Source organism: Liolophura sinensis, chromosome 8 (assembly GCF_032854445.1).
Source record: "Liolophura sinensis isolate JHLJ2023 chromosome 8, CUHK_Ljap_v2, whole genome shotgun sequence".
In the NCBI taxonomy this organism is placed as follows: domain Eukaryota; kingdom Metazoa; phylum Mollusca; class Polyplacophora; order Chitonida; family Chitonidae; genus Liolophura; species Liolophura sinensis.
Window position 1 is genome coordinate 56,448,804 of NC_088302.1, and position 17,457 is coordinate 56,466,260.

The 17,457-nt window shown below is 38.2% G+C and overlaps 1 protein-coding gene across 1 annotated transcript; it reads left to right on the forward strand.

Annotated features, from left to right (window-relative positions):
- Positions 1 to 143: 143 nt before the first annotated feature.
- LOC135473940 (sodium/bile acid cotransporter 7-like) lies at positions 144 to 15,445 on the forward strand. The gene is made up of 12 exons (XM_064753896.1): positions 144 to 291; positions 2,127 to 2,209; positions 2,750 to 2,886; positions 4,020 to 4,095; positions 5,731 to 5,769; positions 7,355 to 7,390; positions 7,841 to 7,989; positions 8,131 to 8,231; positions 8,492 to 8,617; positions 9,133 to 9,283; positions 13,455 to 13,507; positions 14,031 to 15,445. The coding sequence occupies exons 1-11, from the start codon at positions 192 to 194 to the stop codon at positions 13,480 to 13,482; spliced, it is 1,026 nt and encodes a 341-aa protein (XP_064609966.1). The 5' UTR covers positions 144 to 191; the 3' UTR covers positions 13,483 to 13,507; positions 14,031 to 15,445.
- Positions 15,446 to 17,457: the final 2,012 nt, after the last annotated feature.

Here is a 17,457-nt window from a genome sequence, read left to right on the forward strand (position 1 = left end):
TTAAATTGAGCATAAAGGCGGATAAAACCTCTTCTATGTCAATCTAAAGTATGCACTAATGTTTATAGCGAATGAACTGTGTAAAGTGTTATTAGGCACTTCCGCCTCGTTGGCATGTGCTCCTAGCAGACGCCTTTTTCTCAGCAAAACCGGCCACGTTATGCAGAGGGAAAACTGCAGAGTCTGACAGCATGGTCGTTCTAAGATGGATTCGACAAAACTGGTTCCTTGTCGGCATTGTTGTTGTCATCATTTTGGCCAAGCTGGAACCAACTATCGGGGCAAAGGGTGGTGAGTAGAACTGCTCGAATTTTGATGTTTTGTTCACTTACTGTCCTTACTTTTGTCGTCACTGTCAGTCATCTGTCACCGTCAGTCATCTGTCACTGTCAGTCATCTGTCACCGTCAGTCAAATGACACTGTCAGTCAAATAAGTGAGTTAGTGAGTTCTTGGGGTTTAACGTCGTATTTGACAATTTTTCAGCCATATGACGACGAAGGAATCCTTAGGGTGTATGTAATGTGCCCCCTTGTTGCAGGACGGATTTCCACCGCTCTTTTGTCTAGTGCTGCTTCACCGAGACGACTTACCGAAGGCAAGTAAGCAGCCCTGCCCGAGCCATTATACTGATACGGGTCAGCTAGTCATTGCACTATCTCCTTCATGCTGCACGCCAAGCGAGGAAGTTACAACTTCCTCTTTGAAAGTCTTAGGTCAGTCAAATGACAATGTGAGTTCCATGCCTCATATTTATCTGTAGGCCTAGTCTGTTTTAGCTCATGTTGCGTCCAAGAACTATATACATTTTGTATACATTTTATTGATGTCAATAATTCACTGTTAGGGCTGATACTGATCATTTTCAGCAGCTGCTATCTAAATGTCTTCCCTTATATTTGCATTCTGATATTTACCAGGTCTCTCTTGATGCTCCTGTGCCTGTCACATATATATAAACAGGATTGACATTTAACTTGTCGGCTGTTTATAATAAGTATTTGGTTATGCACCTGGCATGCCTGAAATTTGCTCAAATGCAAATGTACTATGCTTGTGTGAAAAACTCATGTTTAATACAGAATACATGTGCCACATGTATTAATAACCCAGCCAAACAGACATCTACCAAAGCCAGTGACAGTACAAGATAAATCCAGCACAAGTATTAAGCTTGATCTGTTAATTCCACCTGTATGAATTAATAAACACTTGCACCATCTTGAGGTAAAGGGGCTTCAGTAGATTAACACCCAAGTTTTTAGATGGCTGAGGATTTAAAACTCAGAGTAAAGATACTGTTAATTGCTCCTCACCACTCTTTTTTTTCCCTTTTTACTTAGTATTAAACACCTGTGTATATAACAGCAGCAGTGGTATTAAGTAAATTCCTCTCATTGTCTTATTGATTTTTGAATGTTATTGCAAACATCTGTCTCTGATAGCCAGAAGGATACTATGTAAAAATCAATTCTGCAAAGAAAATCAATATCATTTTCCTATTTACACTATGAACTGACTGTTCATTATGTGAAGCTGCTGTCCTTCACTGAAAAGAGAAAATTTAAATTATGTATATACTTAACTTCGTTGAAGTATGAAGTACAAGGCATGCAGGAGGCTATATATGAAGGAAAGATACTTTTGTTTCAACTTTCCTCCCCACCATGTAAAATTTATGTACCAAAATGTGGTGCAAAAATCGTGCAGTAGTGTTTGATATATGATACGGAACTGTGATCAGTACCTACCAGTCATTGAATTTATTTGCTATCAACAACTTTTCAAGTTTGAAAGTGTATGTGCATAATGATGTTTTATATGTGTGGAATAATACATGTATTTGTAAACTGGCCTGGATTTATCAGCGATTACATCTTTTTGTACATGAAAACATTAAACCTCACTATACATTCTAGTTCAGTTATAATGATGTAAGCAATAAACCTACATGTCTTTCTGAGAAGGGAGAATTATCATTCTTAATAATAACAAAAACTTTCCTGATTTATCAGCATAATAAACTTATATATTCTTTGTTGGCTACTTCTGTATAGCAGTATGTTTATATGTTAAAAACATAAACAAGGTTTATGATAATTAATGCCTTGATCTTCAATATTCCAGGTCCCTTGATTCCGGAAATTACAGTCAAATATTTTTGTGTATCCTTAATATTTTTCAACAGCGGAGTGTCATTAAGGACTGAGGTAATTATCTGGACTGCTTTCTCTCGGTTCAAAGTTCAAAGGTCAAAGCTATTAGCAATACTTGTTTCTCTGTTATTAATCCCTTGAAAGAAATACAGTATGTTTTTATGCTTTTTTGAAGTACATAATGTTTTCAACGTAAAACATATTTTTGGCTTTCAGAAAGCGATGTATTTTATGAAGTTGTTTTAACTTAATTTATTGTATGGTATTTTAAGAACATGCAACTAATATTTTGAAACGTTCTGAGAGCACTATGGAGTGTAGAGAATTAAGTTGCGCCATGTTGTGAAGCTTGCGCAAGTAATTTTTTGCATCATCTGCATAATAAATGTATGCTTAAATTCCACTGAAAAAAGTGCTTTAGTGGTTGAAAAGGTTGAAGATTTACAGTATATCATTGTATACACGTTACACATGCAATCTGGGAGATGGTAATGAAGCAACATTTAGCAACATTCAGCAACAATCTTATTTATAATTTGCGTGTTAATTATCTGATGGCAGCAAATGTTTTGTACATGTATACTTTACTTCCAGGAAATAACCAAAGCCTTGCTACAGTTGAAGCTACACATATTTGTTCAAGGCTTTACATTTATTTTCTACCCGCTGTTTATCCAGACAACTCTGTCTCTGCTAAGGGAAAGCCCCTTTGATCCACTACTGCTGGATGGGTAAGTCGTCAGCGGAGATGTGATAGCCAAAACAAGCTGGATGTTTTGTACCATATTCTTATAATAGTAACACTAAGATAATGTCATACATGTAATTAAAACTTCTATCATTATTCTGATGTATCAATATATTAATGTCAATGTCAGAATTTTAAAACAGCATGTATACCCTGTCCATCCATGAGTAGATGCATTATGCAGAATAGAGAAACCTGTTTCCCATTCCAGCCCTAGCAAATAATAAAAGTAGCGATGACTGAACAAAATGCGGTGGAGAAACCCGTCTACCACAGAAAATTGGGGGTTACCATTGCACTTTTTAAATCGCTCATTTTACAGGGTTTACAATGATAGAAGGACAAAAAAGCAGGTGTAGTTGCATGCAGAGCAAGATGAACAAACTCTAAGCCACATGTATACATGTATACCTTTCTCTTACGGGCCTCACTGTCTGGCTCTTGACTGTAAATTATAAGTATGAAAACTGGATGTAATGACCAAGGCAATTGTCTAAAATAAAACCTTTAATTTCCTGTACCTAATACAAGTAGAAGGCCAAGCATGTACACGTGCACAGCCCAACACACATGGACGTTGAACCTCTGACAAGTCAACAAAGTTTTTGGAACGGTCAATTATATTTAACTTTTTAAATATAATTTAACTTGCATTTGACTTTTCACAACACCGGTGTCTTCGAGAATGCCACGTTGGATTGAAGGTGTGCAGTGGTTGGCATACATTCAATGTAACATGAATTTTAGTGCAATGTTACGCTAGAATAAAAGTACTATGACGGTATTTATTCATGTTGAGAACAAGAGGGCATCAGACGAGGAGCACAGTGACTGTTAGTTGTGATGTAAGACACGTACAACATACTCTCATTTCACCATCCATCGCAATTTTGTGGTTGTGAGCTTTTTTTTTGCTGAGCAAAATTCAGTTTAGCATCGCATTTACAACGACTTTTGCTTAATGTAATTGTTATTTGCGAGGACTGCACTTACCAAATTACTGTTTTTCACATAGATAAAAAGGCCACATTTTAAAGCCTGTATGTTTTTCTAAAATTGCATTTTTTACATGCCAAACTTTCTGTGACATTGTTCCCCCATATTCTTCCCTTGCAGACTAACTGTTTTAGGATGTATGCCTCCACCAGTTTCTTCTGCTGTTTTATTAACCAAGGCAATTGGAGGCAATGAGGTGAGCACATGTTCTCTTCACACGCACAGCCTCGTTGGTCAAGGGCTGGTGGTCAGGACTGACTGGATTCACACACACAACCTCATTAGTCAGAACAGACTGGATTCACACACACAACCTCATTAGTCAGAACAGACTGGATTCACACACACAACCTCATTGGTCAAGGGTTTGTGGTTAGAACAAAGTGGATTCTCACACACAACCTCATTGGTCAAAACAGACTGGATTCACACACACAACCTCATTAGTCAGAACAGGCTGGATTCACACTCACAGCCTCGTTGTTCAAGGGCTGGTGATCAGGACTGACTGGATTCACACGCATCCAACCTCGTTGGTCTGAACAGACTAGATTCACACACACAACCGCATTGGTCAAGGGCTAGTGGTCAGGACTGACTGGATTCAAAGACGCAACCGCATTGGTCAGAACACACTGGATTCACACACACAACGCCATTGGTCAAGGGCTGGTGGTCAGAGCTGACTGGATTCACACAAACAATCTCATTGGTCAGAACAGGCTGGATCCTCACACACATCCTCAATGGTCAAGGACTGGTGGTCTGAACTGAATGGATTCACACGCATACAGCCTCATTGGTCAAGGTTTGCTGGTCAAAGCTGACTGGATTCACACACGACCTCATCTGAACTGACTGGATTCACGCACACATTCTCATTGGTCAAGGGCTGGTGGTCAGAGCTGACTGGATTCACACACACGACCACATCTGAAGTGACTGGATTCACACACACGACCACATCTGAACAGACTAGATTCACACACACATTCTCATTGGTCAAGGGCTGGTGGTCAGAGCTGACTGGATTCACACACACGACCACATCTGAAGTGACTGGATTCACACACACGACCACATCTGAACAGACTAGATTCACACACACATTCTCATTGGTCAAGGGCTGGTGGTCAGAGCTGACTGGATTCACACACACGACAACATCTGAGCTTACTGGATTCACACATACACATGACCTTGTCCGAACAGACTCGATTCACACACACAACCTCATGTGAAATGACTGGATCCACACACACAACCTCATGTGAAATGACTGGATCCACACACACAACCTCATGTGCAATGACTGGATCCACACACACAACCTCATGTGAAATGACTGGATCCACACACACAACCTCATGTGAAATGACTGGATCCACACACACAACCTCATGTGCAATGACTGGATCCACACACACAACCTCATGTGAAATGACTGGATCCACACACACAACCTCATGTGAAATGACTGGATCCACACACACAACCTCATGAAATGACCGGATTCACGCACAGGACCTCATTGGTGTGAATTGAGGCAATTTGGGACACCCTGCTATTATCAGGAATACTATTGAATCAATTTATCAAGTTTGTATTGTAAATATCTAGTTCAGATCGAATACTCTACCAAAGCCGGCCATCCGCATGTTAACCGATAAGAACAAAGGGGTTCACATATTTATGTCTTATATTGATCTGATTTTATGCCCTAATTACATGTACATGTATAATGTGATCATTGCCATAGATTTTTTCTCCAGAGTTTTTCAGATTTGCATTTTTATAAGCTATTTCAGTATTGTTTTCTTCTGTTTTATAGGCAGCTGCTGTTTTCAATTCAGCTTTTGGAAGTTTTCTGGTAAGCTCACTGAGCATCCTTTGATGTATTCAAGTTGTGCTGTGGAGCTGATTTCATAACACCTGGCATTAGGTGAAAATCAATATCCCCACTACATCAACTCTCCAGAGTTGTTGGCACTGTAATATTCCTGTGCCCATTTATTGTGGTACTGGTAAGGAATAGATCTACAGACAATCAGACATAAATATATAGGACTGGTAAATGATAGTTGAGGTAAACTTTATCATGGTACTGGTAAGGAATAGATCTACAGACAATCAGACATAAAATATATAGGACTGATAAATGATAGTTGAGGTAAACTTTATCATGGTAGTGGTAAGGAATAGATCTACAGACACTCAAACACAAAATATATAGGACTGATAAATGACAGGTGAGGTAAACTTTATTGTGGTACTGGTAAGGAATAGATCTACAGACAATCAGACATAAAATATATAAGACTGATAAATGATAGTTGAGGTAAACTTATTCATGGTACTGGTAAGGAATAGATCTACAGACAATCAGATACAAAATATATAGGACTGATAAATGACAGGTGAGGTAAACTTTATCATGGTAGTGGTAAGGAATAGATCTACAGACAATCAGACATAAAATATATAGGACTGATAAATGACAGGTGAGGTAAACTTTATTGTGGTACTGGTAAGGAATAGATCTACACACAATCAAACACAAAATATATAGGACTGATAAATGACAGGTGAGGTAAACTTTATTGTGGTAGTGGTAAGGAATAGATCTACAGACAATCAAACACAAAATATATAGGACTGATAAATGACAGGTGAGGTAAACTTTATTGTGGTACTGGTAAGGAATAGATCTACAGACAATCAGACATAAAATATATAAGACTGATAAATGATAGTTGAGGTAAACTTATTCATGGTACTGGTAAGGAATAGATCTACAGACAATCAAACACAAAATATATAGGACTGATAAATGACAGGTGAGGTAAACTTTATCATGGCACTGGTAAGGAATAGATCTACAGACAGTCAGACATAAAATATATAGGACTGATAAATGATGTGAGGTAAACTTTATCATGGTACTGGTAAGGAATAGATCTACAGACAATCAGACATAAAATATATAGGACTGATAAATGATAGGTGAGGTAAACTTTATCATGGTACTGGTAAGGAATAGATCTACAGACAATCAGACATAAAATATATAGGACTGATAAATGATAGTTGAGGTAAACTTTATCATGGTAGTGGTAAGGAATAGATCTACAGACACTCAAACACAAAATATATAGGACTGATAAATGATAGGTGAGGTAAACTTTATCATCGTACTGGTAAGGAATAGATCTACAAGTTTGATCATGAAGCAAATGATGCTGTTAATAAATAAATATAACTGTCTGCTTCTGTTTGTGGTGATGAGCTTATTTTGGTGAAGGGATGAACTGACACATGGGGGACACATGGGGATTGTGGGAATGTTTTCAGGACTAGGCCCCCACATACATACTGAGTTAATGGTACAATCTTTTGGAGCTAGTGTATTTGTAATTTTGTTTCTAAACTTTGATGTTTTCCTTACTTGATTGCAGGGAATCATGGTGACACCAGTTTTACTCCTTTTCTCAGTAAGTACATGTTAAGTATTGTTTGTAAGTAGAAACTGACAAATACAGGGAAGTGTTTCATACTGTTCACAAAGTCACATGTACACGTATATGTTACATGTTTTGAACATCTCCCCCCTGTGGTGTAGGTAGATTAGACAATGACTGTAGAATTTGTGCAGGTATGCTACATGTACATAAAGTCTTTTCTAGAAGGTGTGTCTTGGCATGGCAAACTGTTTGCCAAGTTGTTAACCTGCCAAGGAATAACGTTCCCTGCAAAATATGTACTGAATCATTGAAAAATTTAAAATACCATAAACATGTCTTTTTATTGGCAGTCTTCCTCCTCCAAGGGTGAAATGTAGATAAATCAAATCTGAAATGAATCAAGAAACAAAAATGTTCCAGTTATATAGAAGCTTATTTTATTGAGGATATGTTTTGATGGATTTGTTTATATTGTTTCAGGTGGGCTCCTCAGCTAGTGTGCCATTTTGGTCTGTGTTCGGCCAGCTGTCTGTGACAGTTGTCCTTCCTGTCTTTCTCGGCCAAGTAGTACGGTCCTATGTGAAGTCTTCGATGGAAAGGAGGAAGATACCATTTGGTGAAATAGGGAGGTGAGCATCTTCACAATTAAGGTCACAGTAGTGTTATGTCTGCTTTCTGTTATTTCTGATACTTATGATATATGGGACGTTGCCAAAGACATGTCACTGAATTTTAGGATTTACTCACTGAGCATTACTTTTTGTTTTCAGTGCAATACTTCTGATGATCATTTACACAACATTTTGTGACACGTTTTCACATTCAGAAGTGGAAATTGACAGTTTAAGTCTCATGTCCATTATTCTCATGAGTGAGTACTTCCTTATTTCGTGGCACATACATGTGAGCATGCTCTTTTTGTGGCGAATAATTTACAGTATTTAAAGTTAAAGGTGGTATTTGAATCTAATCTCATCACAGTTTACATCTCTTGAAATCAGTGGCTGACATACTTTTGAAATAAACAAGAAGTGTTTTCATTTAATGATGATCTGAATCTTAGAGGAATTTTGAATACAGAATCCTGATATTTATACATCTATGTACATATATCTGTGTTTTTTGTTGCAGTTGTTTTGTTACAGGTCTGTTTGTTACTGCTGGTGTTTTTTGTCAGCACACGATCATTCTTTCATTTTAAACCCAGTGATACAATTGCTCTTCTCTTTTGCTGTACTCATAAATCGTTGACATTAGGTAAGTTGCATTGTCTACATACATCTGCAGGACTGATGAATAATATCTCGTCGTCATTTCTTTGCATGCAGAATGGTGTATACCGTATTTCACCTAAAGTTTGGCATGTTTAAAATGCACTGTCAGGTTACATAAAGGTCTTGAAAATGATACTTTTGATGCCAACTTAAATTTTTCTCATCAGCAATTAATCAAACTTCACTAAAAGCTTTGAAGTGGCTGGATAAGATGGATGAATCAATCAGAACTCAGTAAAATTATGACTTGAAACATCCAAGTTTGTTTTCTAATGTTCTGTAATTCCATTTTTTTACCATGAACAGATCAACAGATTAAAATATCATACTGTATGACTTCCATACTTTCTGTTTCTCCTTACTTTCTACTACTGTTCTCTTTGGGAAGCTGTTCAGACTTTTCTTGACTTATTCAACTTTTCCCCAACTTTTATGCGCTTTACTGCAGCAATGTCTTATATTTCAAGTAAGAAAGATTTTCTGGATCTTGTGTTGTAGGCATACCCATAATAAAGATTGTATTTAGTGGTTTTGGTGGGATATCAGTCATCTCTATCCCGCTGTTGATCTATCACCCCACCCAGATACTGTTAGGTGGTTTCCTGGTCCCAACCCTAAGGGGATGGCTGATGGCGACTCAGAAAATCAGGTAGGCAAAATGTGTAAGCAGCAAGAAAATAACTATGCTTGGAAAAGCCAGGTACCTTTTCCTCAACTTTTTTGCATATGAAAAAGCAACTTAAAGTGCAATTTATGCACATTTTAAAGTTGATTTTGGAGACAAAACTACATGTGTTAAAATGATCAATTTCAATACAGTGTAATTTTATTGGTCTACACAGAATAATGCCTTCAGAATATGCTTGAATAAACACCTTGCAAACATGCAAAAAGGTTGAAGAATTACAATAGTCTTGGAATGGTTAATACTGTATCTGCCTACATGTACATCTGGATCTATGTTCTGTGCTAAGCATAATACAGTTACATTCAGGTACATTGTACAACATTAATGATATGGTGGTCATACGATATGGACAGTTGCTCATTATACCTACCAGTAGATAACTTACAGCTCAAGTTGGAGTGTGTGTTCTTCGTTCATTTTATCAAAACTGTGCTCTTACAGATCTAAGTAAACATACCTGCAATTGGACTCTGGTTTTCCAAAATAATATTTTGGAAAAATATTGCTTTACCATAATGAATTTAAACTTGATGCATTTCTTAACCGCTTTAAATTACAGATTGACTAAAACGCTTTCCCAAAATTATGTCATGTGAATCACAGTATGTTTTTACTGATATTTACTACTCGGATCTGACTAGGGTCATTCAGTGCAACAAGATAGCTGTCCTGGTTGAGTGTGTGTTTAACAAAAACTTCCATCATGCTAGCACCACTCTACAGTCTACAAGTCTCTGTGGCATCAGAAGAAATTATGTGTTTGAGATTGGTAACAAAGACAAACATTTCGTGGGGATAGGTACTTTACATGAGCTGTCTGCGACCTATGAAAGCAAGGGTACTATTGATATAGAAATTCACATGCATCCATTCTAGTTCTCTCTCATGCTGACTTAAATGCTGACGTGAAACTTTCAAAATTGAACTGTAATGGTTCTACATTTACATGGCTAACTCATGTGGTGACAGTGTATCCCAGAAATGGTGATGTACTTTTCTAACTCATAGACATTCTATTCAGCATTGTTTATGAATTTTTGACTTACGATTCGTCTTTATTGATATAGGATTATGGAATATTACTGTAACGAAAAAAAGTGTGAACCATCTTAACAAAATGGGTGCTCAAAACTGCTGCTAATTCACTTGTGCCTAGGAAGCTTGGGGGAATGATCACAAGCGGCTCCACGTAATGCTTGTTTGTGATCTACTGTTCTGTACCAAATCACACAGTTTACCATTTCACAGAATGAACACACAGTTCATGTGAAATGGTGATCAGAACAGTGTTTTCATGGTACATGTACGCATACATTCCTACATAACAGTGATTTGTAATCCTATGTTTACAGCTCAGCCGAGGAAGATGACACCCATCATGCCCACATTTCACCTCATATTGATACTGTAGCCTAATAACACAGGGTACAACATGTATACAGTACAGTAATACACTTAGTCTCCAGGGCTGGCTAGTTTTATGAAGCCCCTTTCCACACCCCTCTCCCCAATCACCCCTGCACCTTGCCCCTGTACATGTACATGTGCCATTGGGTGTTCATGGGCAGTTGTATAATGGTCTAACTTTTTTGACCTAAAAGACAAATCATTTCTCGAAGCTTTACCATTAGTAAGCAGTTTATTACCTCCATGGTTAATTGTTGGTATTCCAAATGTATCATTACTATAATGTGTATGGTGCTTAACCCAGTAGAGACTGTTACATTGGTGGAGACACATGCTGTTGTGTATGTGTAAGGTGCTTAACCCAGTAGAAACTGTTACATTGGTGGAGACAGATGCTGTTGTGTATGTGTACGGAGCCTAACCCAGTAGAGACTGTTACATTTGTGGAGACACATGCTGTTGTGTATGTGTAAGGTACTTAACCCAGTAGAAACTGTTACATTGGTGTAGACACATGCTGTTGTGTATGTGTATGGTGCTTAACCCAGTAGAAACTGTTACATTTGTGGAGACAGATGCTGTTGTGTATGTGTACGGAGCCTAACCCAGTAGAAACTGTTACATTGGTGGAGGCACACACTGTTGTGTATGTGTAAGGTACTTAACCCAGTAGAAACTGTTACATTGGTGGAGACACATGCTGTTGTGTATGTGTATGGGACTTAACCCAGTAGAGACTGTTACATTTGTGGAGACACATGCTATTGTGTATGTGTATGGTACTTAACCCAGTAGAAACTGTTACATTTGTGGAGACACATGCTATTGTGTATGTGTATGGTACTTAACCCAGTAGAAACTGTTACATAGGTGAAGACACATGTTGTTGTGTGGTCATAACACAGTGGAGACTGTGTCATTGGTGGAGACACATACTATTATGTATGTGTACGGAGCCTAACACATTTGAGACAGTTTCATTGGTGGAGACAGATGCTGTAGTGAGGTCATAACACAGTAGAGACAGTTTCATTGGTGGAGACACATGCTGTTGTGTGGTCATAACCCAGTAGAGACAGTTTCATTGGTGGAGACACATGCTGTAGTGTGGTCATAACCCAGTAGAGACAGTTTCATTGGTGGAGACACATGCTGCTGTATGGTCATAACACAATAGAGAGAGTTTCCTTGTTGGAGACACATGCTGTTGTGTGGTCATAACCCAGTAGAGACAGTTTCATTGGTGGAGACAGATGCTGTTGTGTGGTCATAACCCTTTAGAGAGAGTTTCATTGGTAGAGACACATGCTGTAGTGTGGTCATAACCCAGTAGAGACAGTTTCCTTGTTGGAGACAGATGCTGTTGTGTGGTTATAACCCAGTAGAGACAGTTTCATTGGTAGAGACACATGCTGTTGTGTGGTCATAACCCAGTAGAGACAGTTTCATTGTTGGAGACAGATGCTGTTGTGTGGTCATAACCCAGTAGAGACAGTTTCCTTGTTGGAGACAGATGCTGTTGTGTGGTTATAACCCAGTAGGGACAGTTTCATTGGTGGAGACACATGCTGTTGTGTGATCATAACCCAGTAGAGACAGTTTCATTGGTGGAGACAGATGCTGTTGTGTGGTCATAACCCAGTAGAGACAGTTTCATTGGTAGAGACACATGCTGTTGTGTGGTCATAACCCAGTAGAGACAGTTTCATTGGTGGAGACAGATGCTGCTGTGTGGTCATAACCCAGTAGAGAAAGTTTCCTTGTTGGAGACACATGCTGTTGTGTGGTCATAATCCAGTAGAGACAGTTTCATTGGTGGAGACAGATGCTGCTGTGTGGTCATAACCCAGTAGAGACAGTTTCATTGGTGGAGACACATGCTGTTGTGTGGTCATAACCCAGTAGAGACAGTTTCATTGGTGGAGACACATGCTGTTGTGTAGTCATAACCCAGTAGAGACAGTTTCATTGGTGGAGACACATGCTGTTGTGTTGTCATAACCCAGTAGAGACAGTTTCATTGGTGGAGACAGATGCTGCTGTGTGGTCATAACCCAGTAGAGACAGTTTCATTGGTAGAGACATGTCTGCAAAACAGGACAGTTCCATATCATTTATTTGTGTGAATGCTTTATTTTTAGGTGTCTCATGTTTATGCACAGTTTATTTATGTTCCCTCACTTTTTCTTTCACCTCAGAATGGATGGTTATCCTGGTTTATTGTGGTACAAACATAAAATTTGCAGCTAATTTTTACTTACAAATTTTGCTTATACATTCCTCATTGTCCTTTAGAAATAGGTAAAGTTAAGAAAGCAGAAGGTTAAAAAGTTAGAGCATGACATATTAACGAACTTCATCTGATGATCCATAACTTTATAATAGAGGAGTTGTTGTACTTTTAAATAATCACCCAAATCTATATAACAGAGGATTCACTCATTTAACTGTTGATTTTTAATTTATAATAATGGATTCATTCATTTCAACTGTTGATTCATCATTTTAATTGATTATTCTTTTTGTTTTATATACTAATGGAGGAATTTCAAACATTGGTTGTAATGAAAAGATAACTTTTTAGGCTTCGCTGTGATTTCTCCATTCACACATTTCCTCATTCATATCATGATGATTTTGGATATTAAGTTGTAAGCTGGATTCAGGATAGTACATACGAAGAAACAGTTAAGGTTTACAACCTGGCTGTACTCTTGTTCTACAGAGGCTGTCAGCAGGCATGGCAGGTGTAGTGGATTTCACCCCAGACAGCACAGGGTGATGGATTTTAGCTCTTGTTTCCGTTTGTGTTTTGGAGTATTCACTATTTCTTTATGTTGTATTGTGTGATTTTCAATGTTTTTAATTTTGGTTTGAGGGTTGAGGACGGGTTATGCTTAGTTGATTTATTGAGTTAGATTACTGATAACAGTGACACATATTTAAATGAATCTAGAATATTTGAGCCATTTTGTTCTTGTGTTGACTGGTTTTCAGTTCATCCAAATAGATTGTTTACCAAGTGGCCAGTTTCAGTGATGTACATATGGTTTTATGACATGCAGCATAGTATTCACAGGACTCCAAGGGAAACTTTAAGTAAAAATAAAACAACTTCTAAACATCCTTTGAAATGGCAATGCACCCACAAAACATTCTCTCTACTGCAGTACTACATTTGTAATTTACCATATTAATTAATGAATGTATTTAATATGTATGACATTTGTAGGTAACAATCCTTGACATGTGTACAATAACTGACTCCCAGGTTTGCTAAACATTCCCTTCTTTGTTACAGGTATCCATCTTTTGCCAGACATGTTTGATGTCAGATCTCACCAATAGACCAATACTGTTCCCAGGTAGACAACAGCTGTAGGACCAAGCTGCCAAACTCAACTGGAGTTTTGTATGCTGAGAAAAGGGGGTGGAGCCTGTGCATTGTGTGTTGTGTTGCCAAGGGACTGCACTGTCCAGATCATGTTGGCTAATAATGAGAGGGTGTACACTGTCATGTTGCCTAATAATGGCAGGGTCTGCACAGTAATGTTGCCTAATAATGGCAGGCTCTACACGGTCATGTTGCCTAATCATGGCAGTGTCTGCACAGTCATGTTGCCTAATAATGGCAGGGTCTGCACGGTCATGTTGCCTAACAATGGCAGGGTCTGTACTGTCATGTTACCTAATAATGGCAGGGTCTACACTGTCATGTTGCCCAAGAACGTGTGTTGTCTATGCAATTTATGTCTTGTTGCCCTCGTAATGAGGATGGGGCCAAGACTCCTTCCGTTATGTTACCTTAGGATACTGTTAATGTACCGAATTGCCCTAGGAGGGTGAGGTCTAGCTGTTCGTCATGCAAGTTTTATGTGAGCATGTCAGAACATGAGTGGGTCTATACATTTTATCTTGTTGCCCCTAAAACGAGGGTTGGGAATAGATCATGGTTGGGTTCTACACTGTTTATTTCATGTTGCCCAAAAGCAAGGGTCGGGTCTAGATTTTTATTTTGTGATACCCCTGAAGATGGTTGGAAAATAGGGAGTAAAACGATGGTGGGCTATGTGCATGTTTGCCATGTCTCATTATAATCAAACAGCAGGAATGAGTATGTTAGTGGTTAGTTAGCAAACTTTCAAGATATCCGGGATCTTGGCTGCATTTTTTTGTCCTCAGTAAAGTGTGGTACTCTAATGCTGGATAGATTTACTTCTGTAGGTACATATGTACTTATTATCTTTATGTAACAATCAGTTATATACAACTTAAATTTTTCAAAACTTTTACATATCATAGTTATCCCATTTTGATGCTGTCATATGTATAGATTTCCTCTGCTACATATACTTAAGAGACAGTCAATTCTGTGCACCCACCTATCCCAGTTTTATTCAAAAGTCTATAAAAGAGGTAGATTTTGTGATATATTATCATTTGCTAGTCTTCATTTATTTGATTGGTGTTTTCTGCGATACTGGTACTCAATAATATTCACTCATGCAAAGGCGGTCAGCATTATGGTGGGAAGAAACTGAACAGGGCCTGGAGGAAACTGAACAGGGCCTAGAGGAAACCCACGACCTGTTAGTCTTTAACATAAAATATTCATAGGTATTAAGAGGTGTTAAAAGGTGGACTTTTGAGTAACTTGCCTCTCTACTTAAAGTGGATCAAATGATAATGTTTTTTCGACTTTGAGCAATTTTGAGTTTACTCTTTGAGTAAAATAGAACTTCTTGTTTGCTCATATATCTGACCCTACTTTTAGCAGTGATCAAAAGTAAATTTAAAGGGATTGAAATTTTGTTAAACTGTAAATAAATTGTGGGAAATATTTTGTGCAATTGTAATTTGAGTGGAAAAATATTGGTTTAAGGGAGGATATATGAAGACTACCAATAGGAAATGGTCTGAGGGTCTTCATGTAGGTTTGTACACAGTGTTCAGCTCTACATGTATGCGGTAATCACTGTCTTTTGTAAACAGGGGCTTCCTGAAAGTGATCAGAATGGAAACACAAAGCTAAGGGGTTAGACCAAAGACTGAGGACTAATAACTCATTCCAGACAGATGTAGTAACATGTGCAATCTGTTTTTTTCTTGATTTAAATACATGTAACTCACATTCCGATCAAATAATGGTGCCACCAGTGTTAGTGGTTAACCGAGAATCATGTTTGAAGTGTATTCTTGAAGAAGCACCTGTGTTGCTATTTACAAGCAAATCATTCCATGTGAACAGAAATAGAAGCTAAAGATGAATGCAGTGTTACAGGAATTTGAAGTTTTGACATTACATCATGGAGACACATTTTAATTAAATTGTGGTGACATTGTGAAAGCCAGTCTGTGCAATATTTAAAATTATTCCCCAGAATATATTGATTTACCAAGTATCTTAACTAAATATTTTGTGAAAATGAATAAAATTGATAATAGATTGTATTAATTATTGTGTGTGCTGGCAGATGTTTAGCACCAATTAACTCTCCCACGCCATTATATGATGTCTTATCACAAAGGGATATGGACTTGATGGTGTCACATTGAATCGGCTATAACATTGCCTCCTGATAACTTCTGGCCTGTGCCAGTGACGGTCAGCAGATCGTGTTTGAATTAATTTTGATGTCATTGTTGTGGGACATACTTGTGAATATATTACATATATCTACGTTGTGTAATTCATGAATAGTATGCATTAAAAAATGCTCCATCTTACTTGTTTATATATTAAATAACATGTTAACCCTAATGCTTGCCTTCAGTTTGTTTCCTTTGTTTTTTGTCATGATCTTAGTACATTTTTGATTTACTAAAACCTATTTAACGTCTAGACATGGATTGGTTATTCACCAGGCACTGCCAGTGTGTCTTACTGTGGACTGGTTGTTCACCAGGCACTGGTAGTGTGTCTTACTGTGGATTGGTTATTCACCAGGCACTGCCAGTGTGTCTTACTGTGGATTGGTTATTCACCAGGCACTGGCAGTGTGTCTTACTGTGGACTGGATATTCACCAGGCACTGGCAGTGTGTCTTACTGTGGACTGGTTATTCACCAGGCACTGCCAGTGTGTCTTACTGTGGATTGGTTATTTACTAGGCACTGCCAGTGTATCTGACTGTGCACTGGTTATTCGCCATGCACTGCCAGTGTGTCTTGCTGATCTTGTCTGTATGTGCAGTGCACAGAACATTAGTCCACACTAAAGCTTTTATCAAGCCTCTTATCTCAGATTTTACACTGAACAGATGGCCTTCACCTTGCCCTAATGTATCAACTCAAATAAACATGGAACATGTTCTGATGTAACATATTCGAGATGTGAAACAAATTATTACTTTTGGTCGAGTTCAAGTCCACCTCATGCTGGCTTCCCCTCCAGTGGTACATGCATGGGAAGGTCTGCAAGTAACCTGCAGAGTGTTGTGGGTTTCCCCACAGCTACGTCCAGTTTCCTCCAACCATAATGCTGGCTGCCATCGGAAAAGAGAAATATTCTTGAGTACAGCTTAAAACTCAAATCACCGAAATAAATGCAAGTTTTTGGTAAATCTGAGCCTGCTTTCGATTCACTTGGACATGTGGTGTCCTGACCGGAGTTTCTACTTGGTAAAGTAACCATATAATGACGAATAGCAAAGCTTTGTACTATGCTTCTTTTAAGTACTTATGATCTGTGAAAGATAATTTCCTTCTATTGTAGAGTAAGCTTCTGT

Coding starts and splice junctions, on each gene's coding strand:
- LOC135473940 (XM_064753896.1), top strand. CDS start 192: ATGGTCGTTCTAAGATGGATTCGACAAAACTGGTTCCTTGTCGGCATT. Junction 292..2,126: donor AACTATCGGGGCAAAGGGTG/GTGAGTAGAACT, acceptor TCAATATTCCAG/GTCCCTTGATTCCGGAAATT. Junction 8,618..9,132: donor TCATAAATCGTTGACATTAG/GTAAGTTGCATT, acceptor CTTGTGTTGTAG/GCATACCCATAATAAAGATT.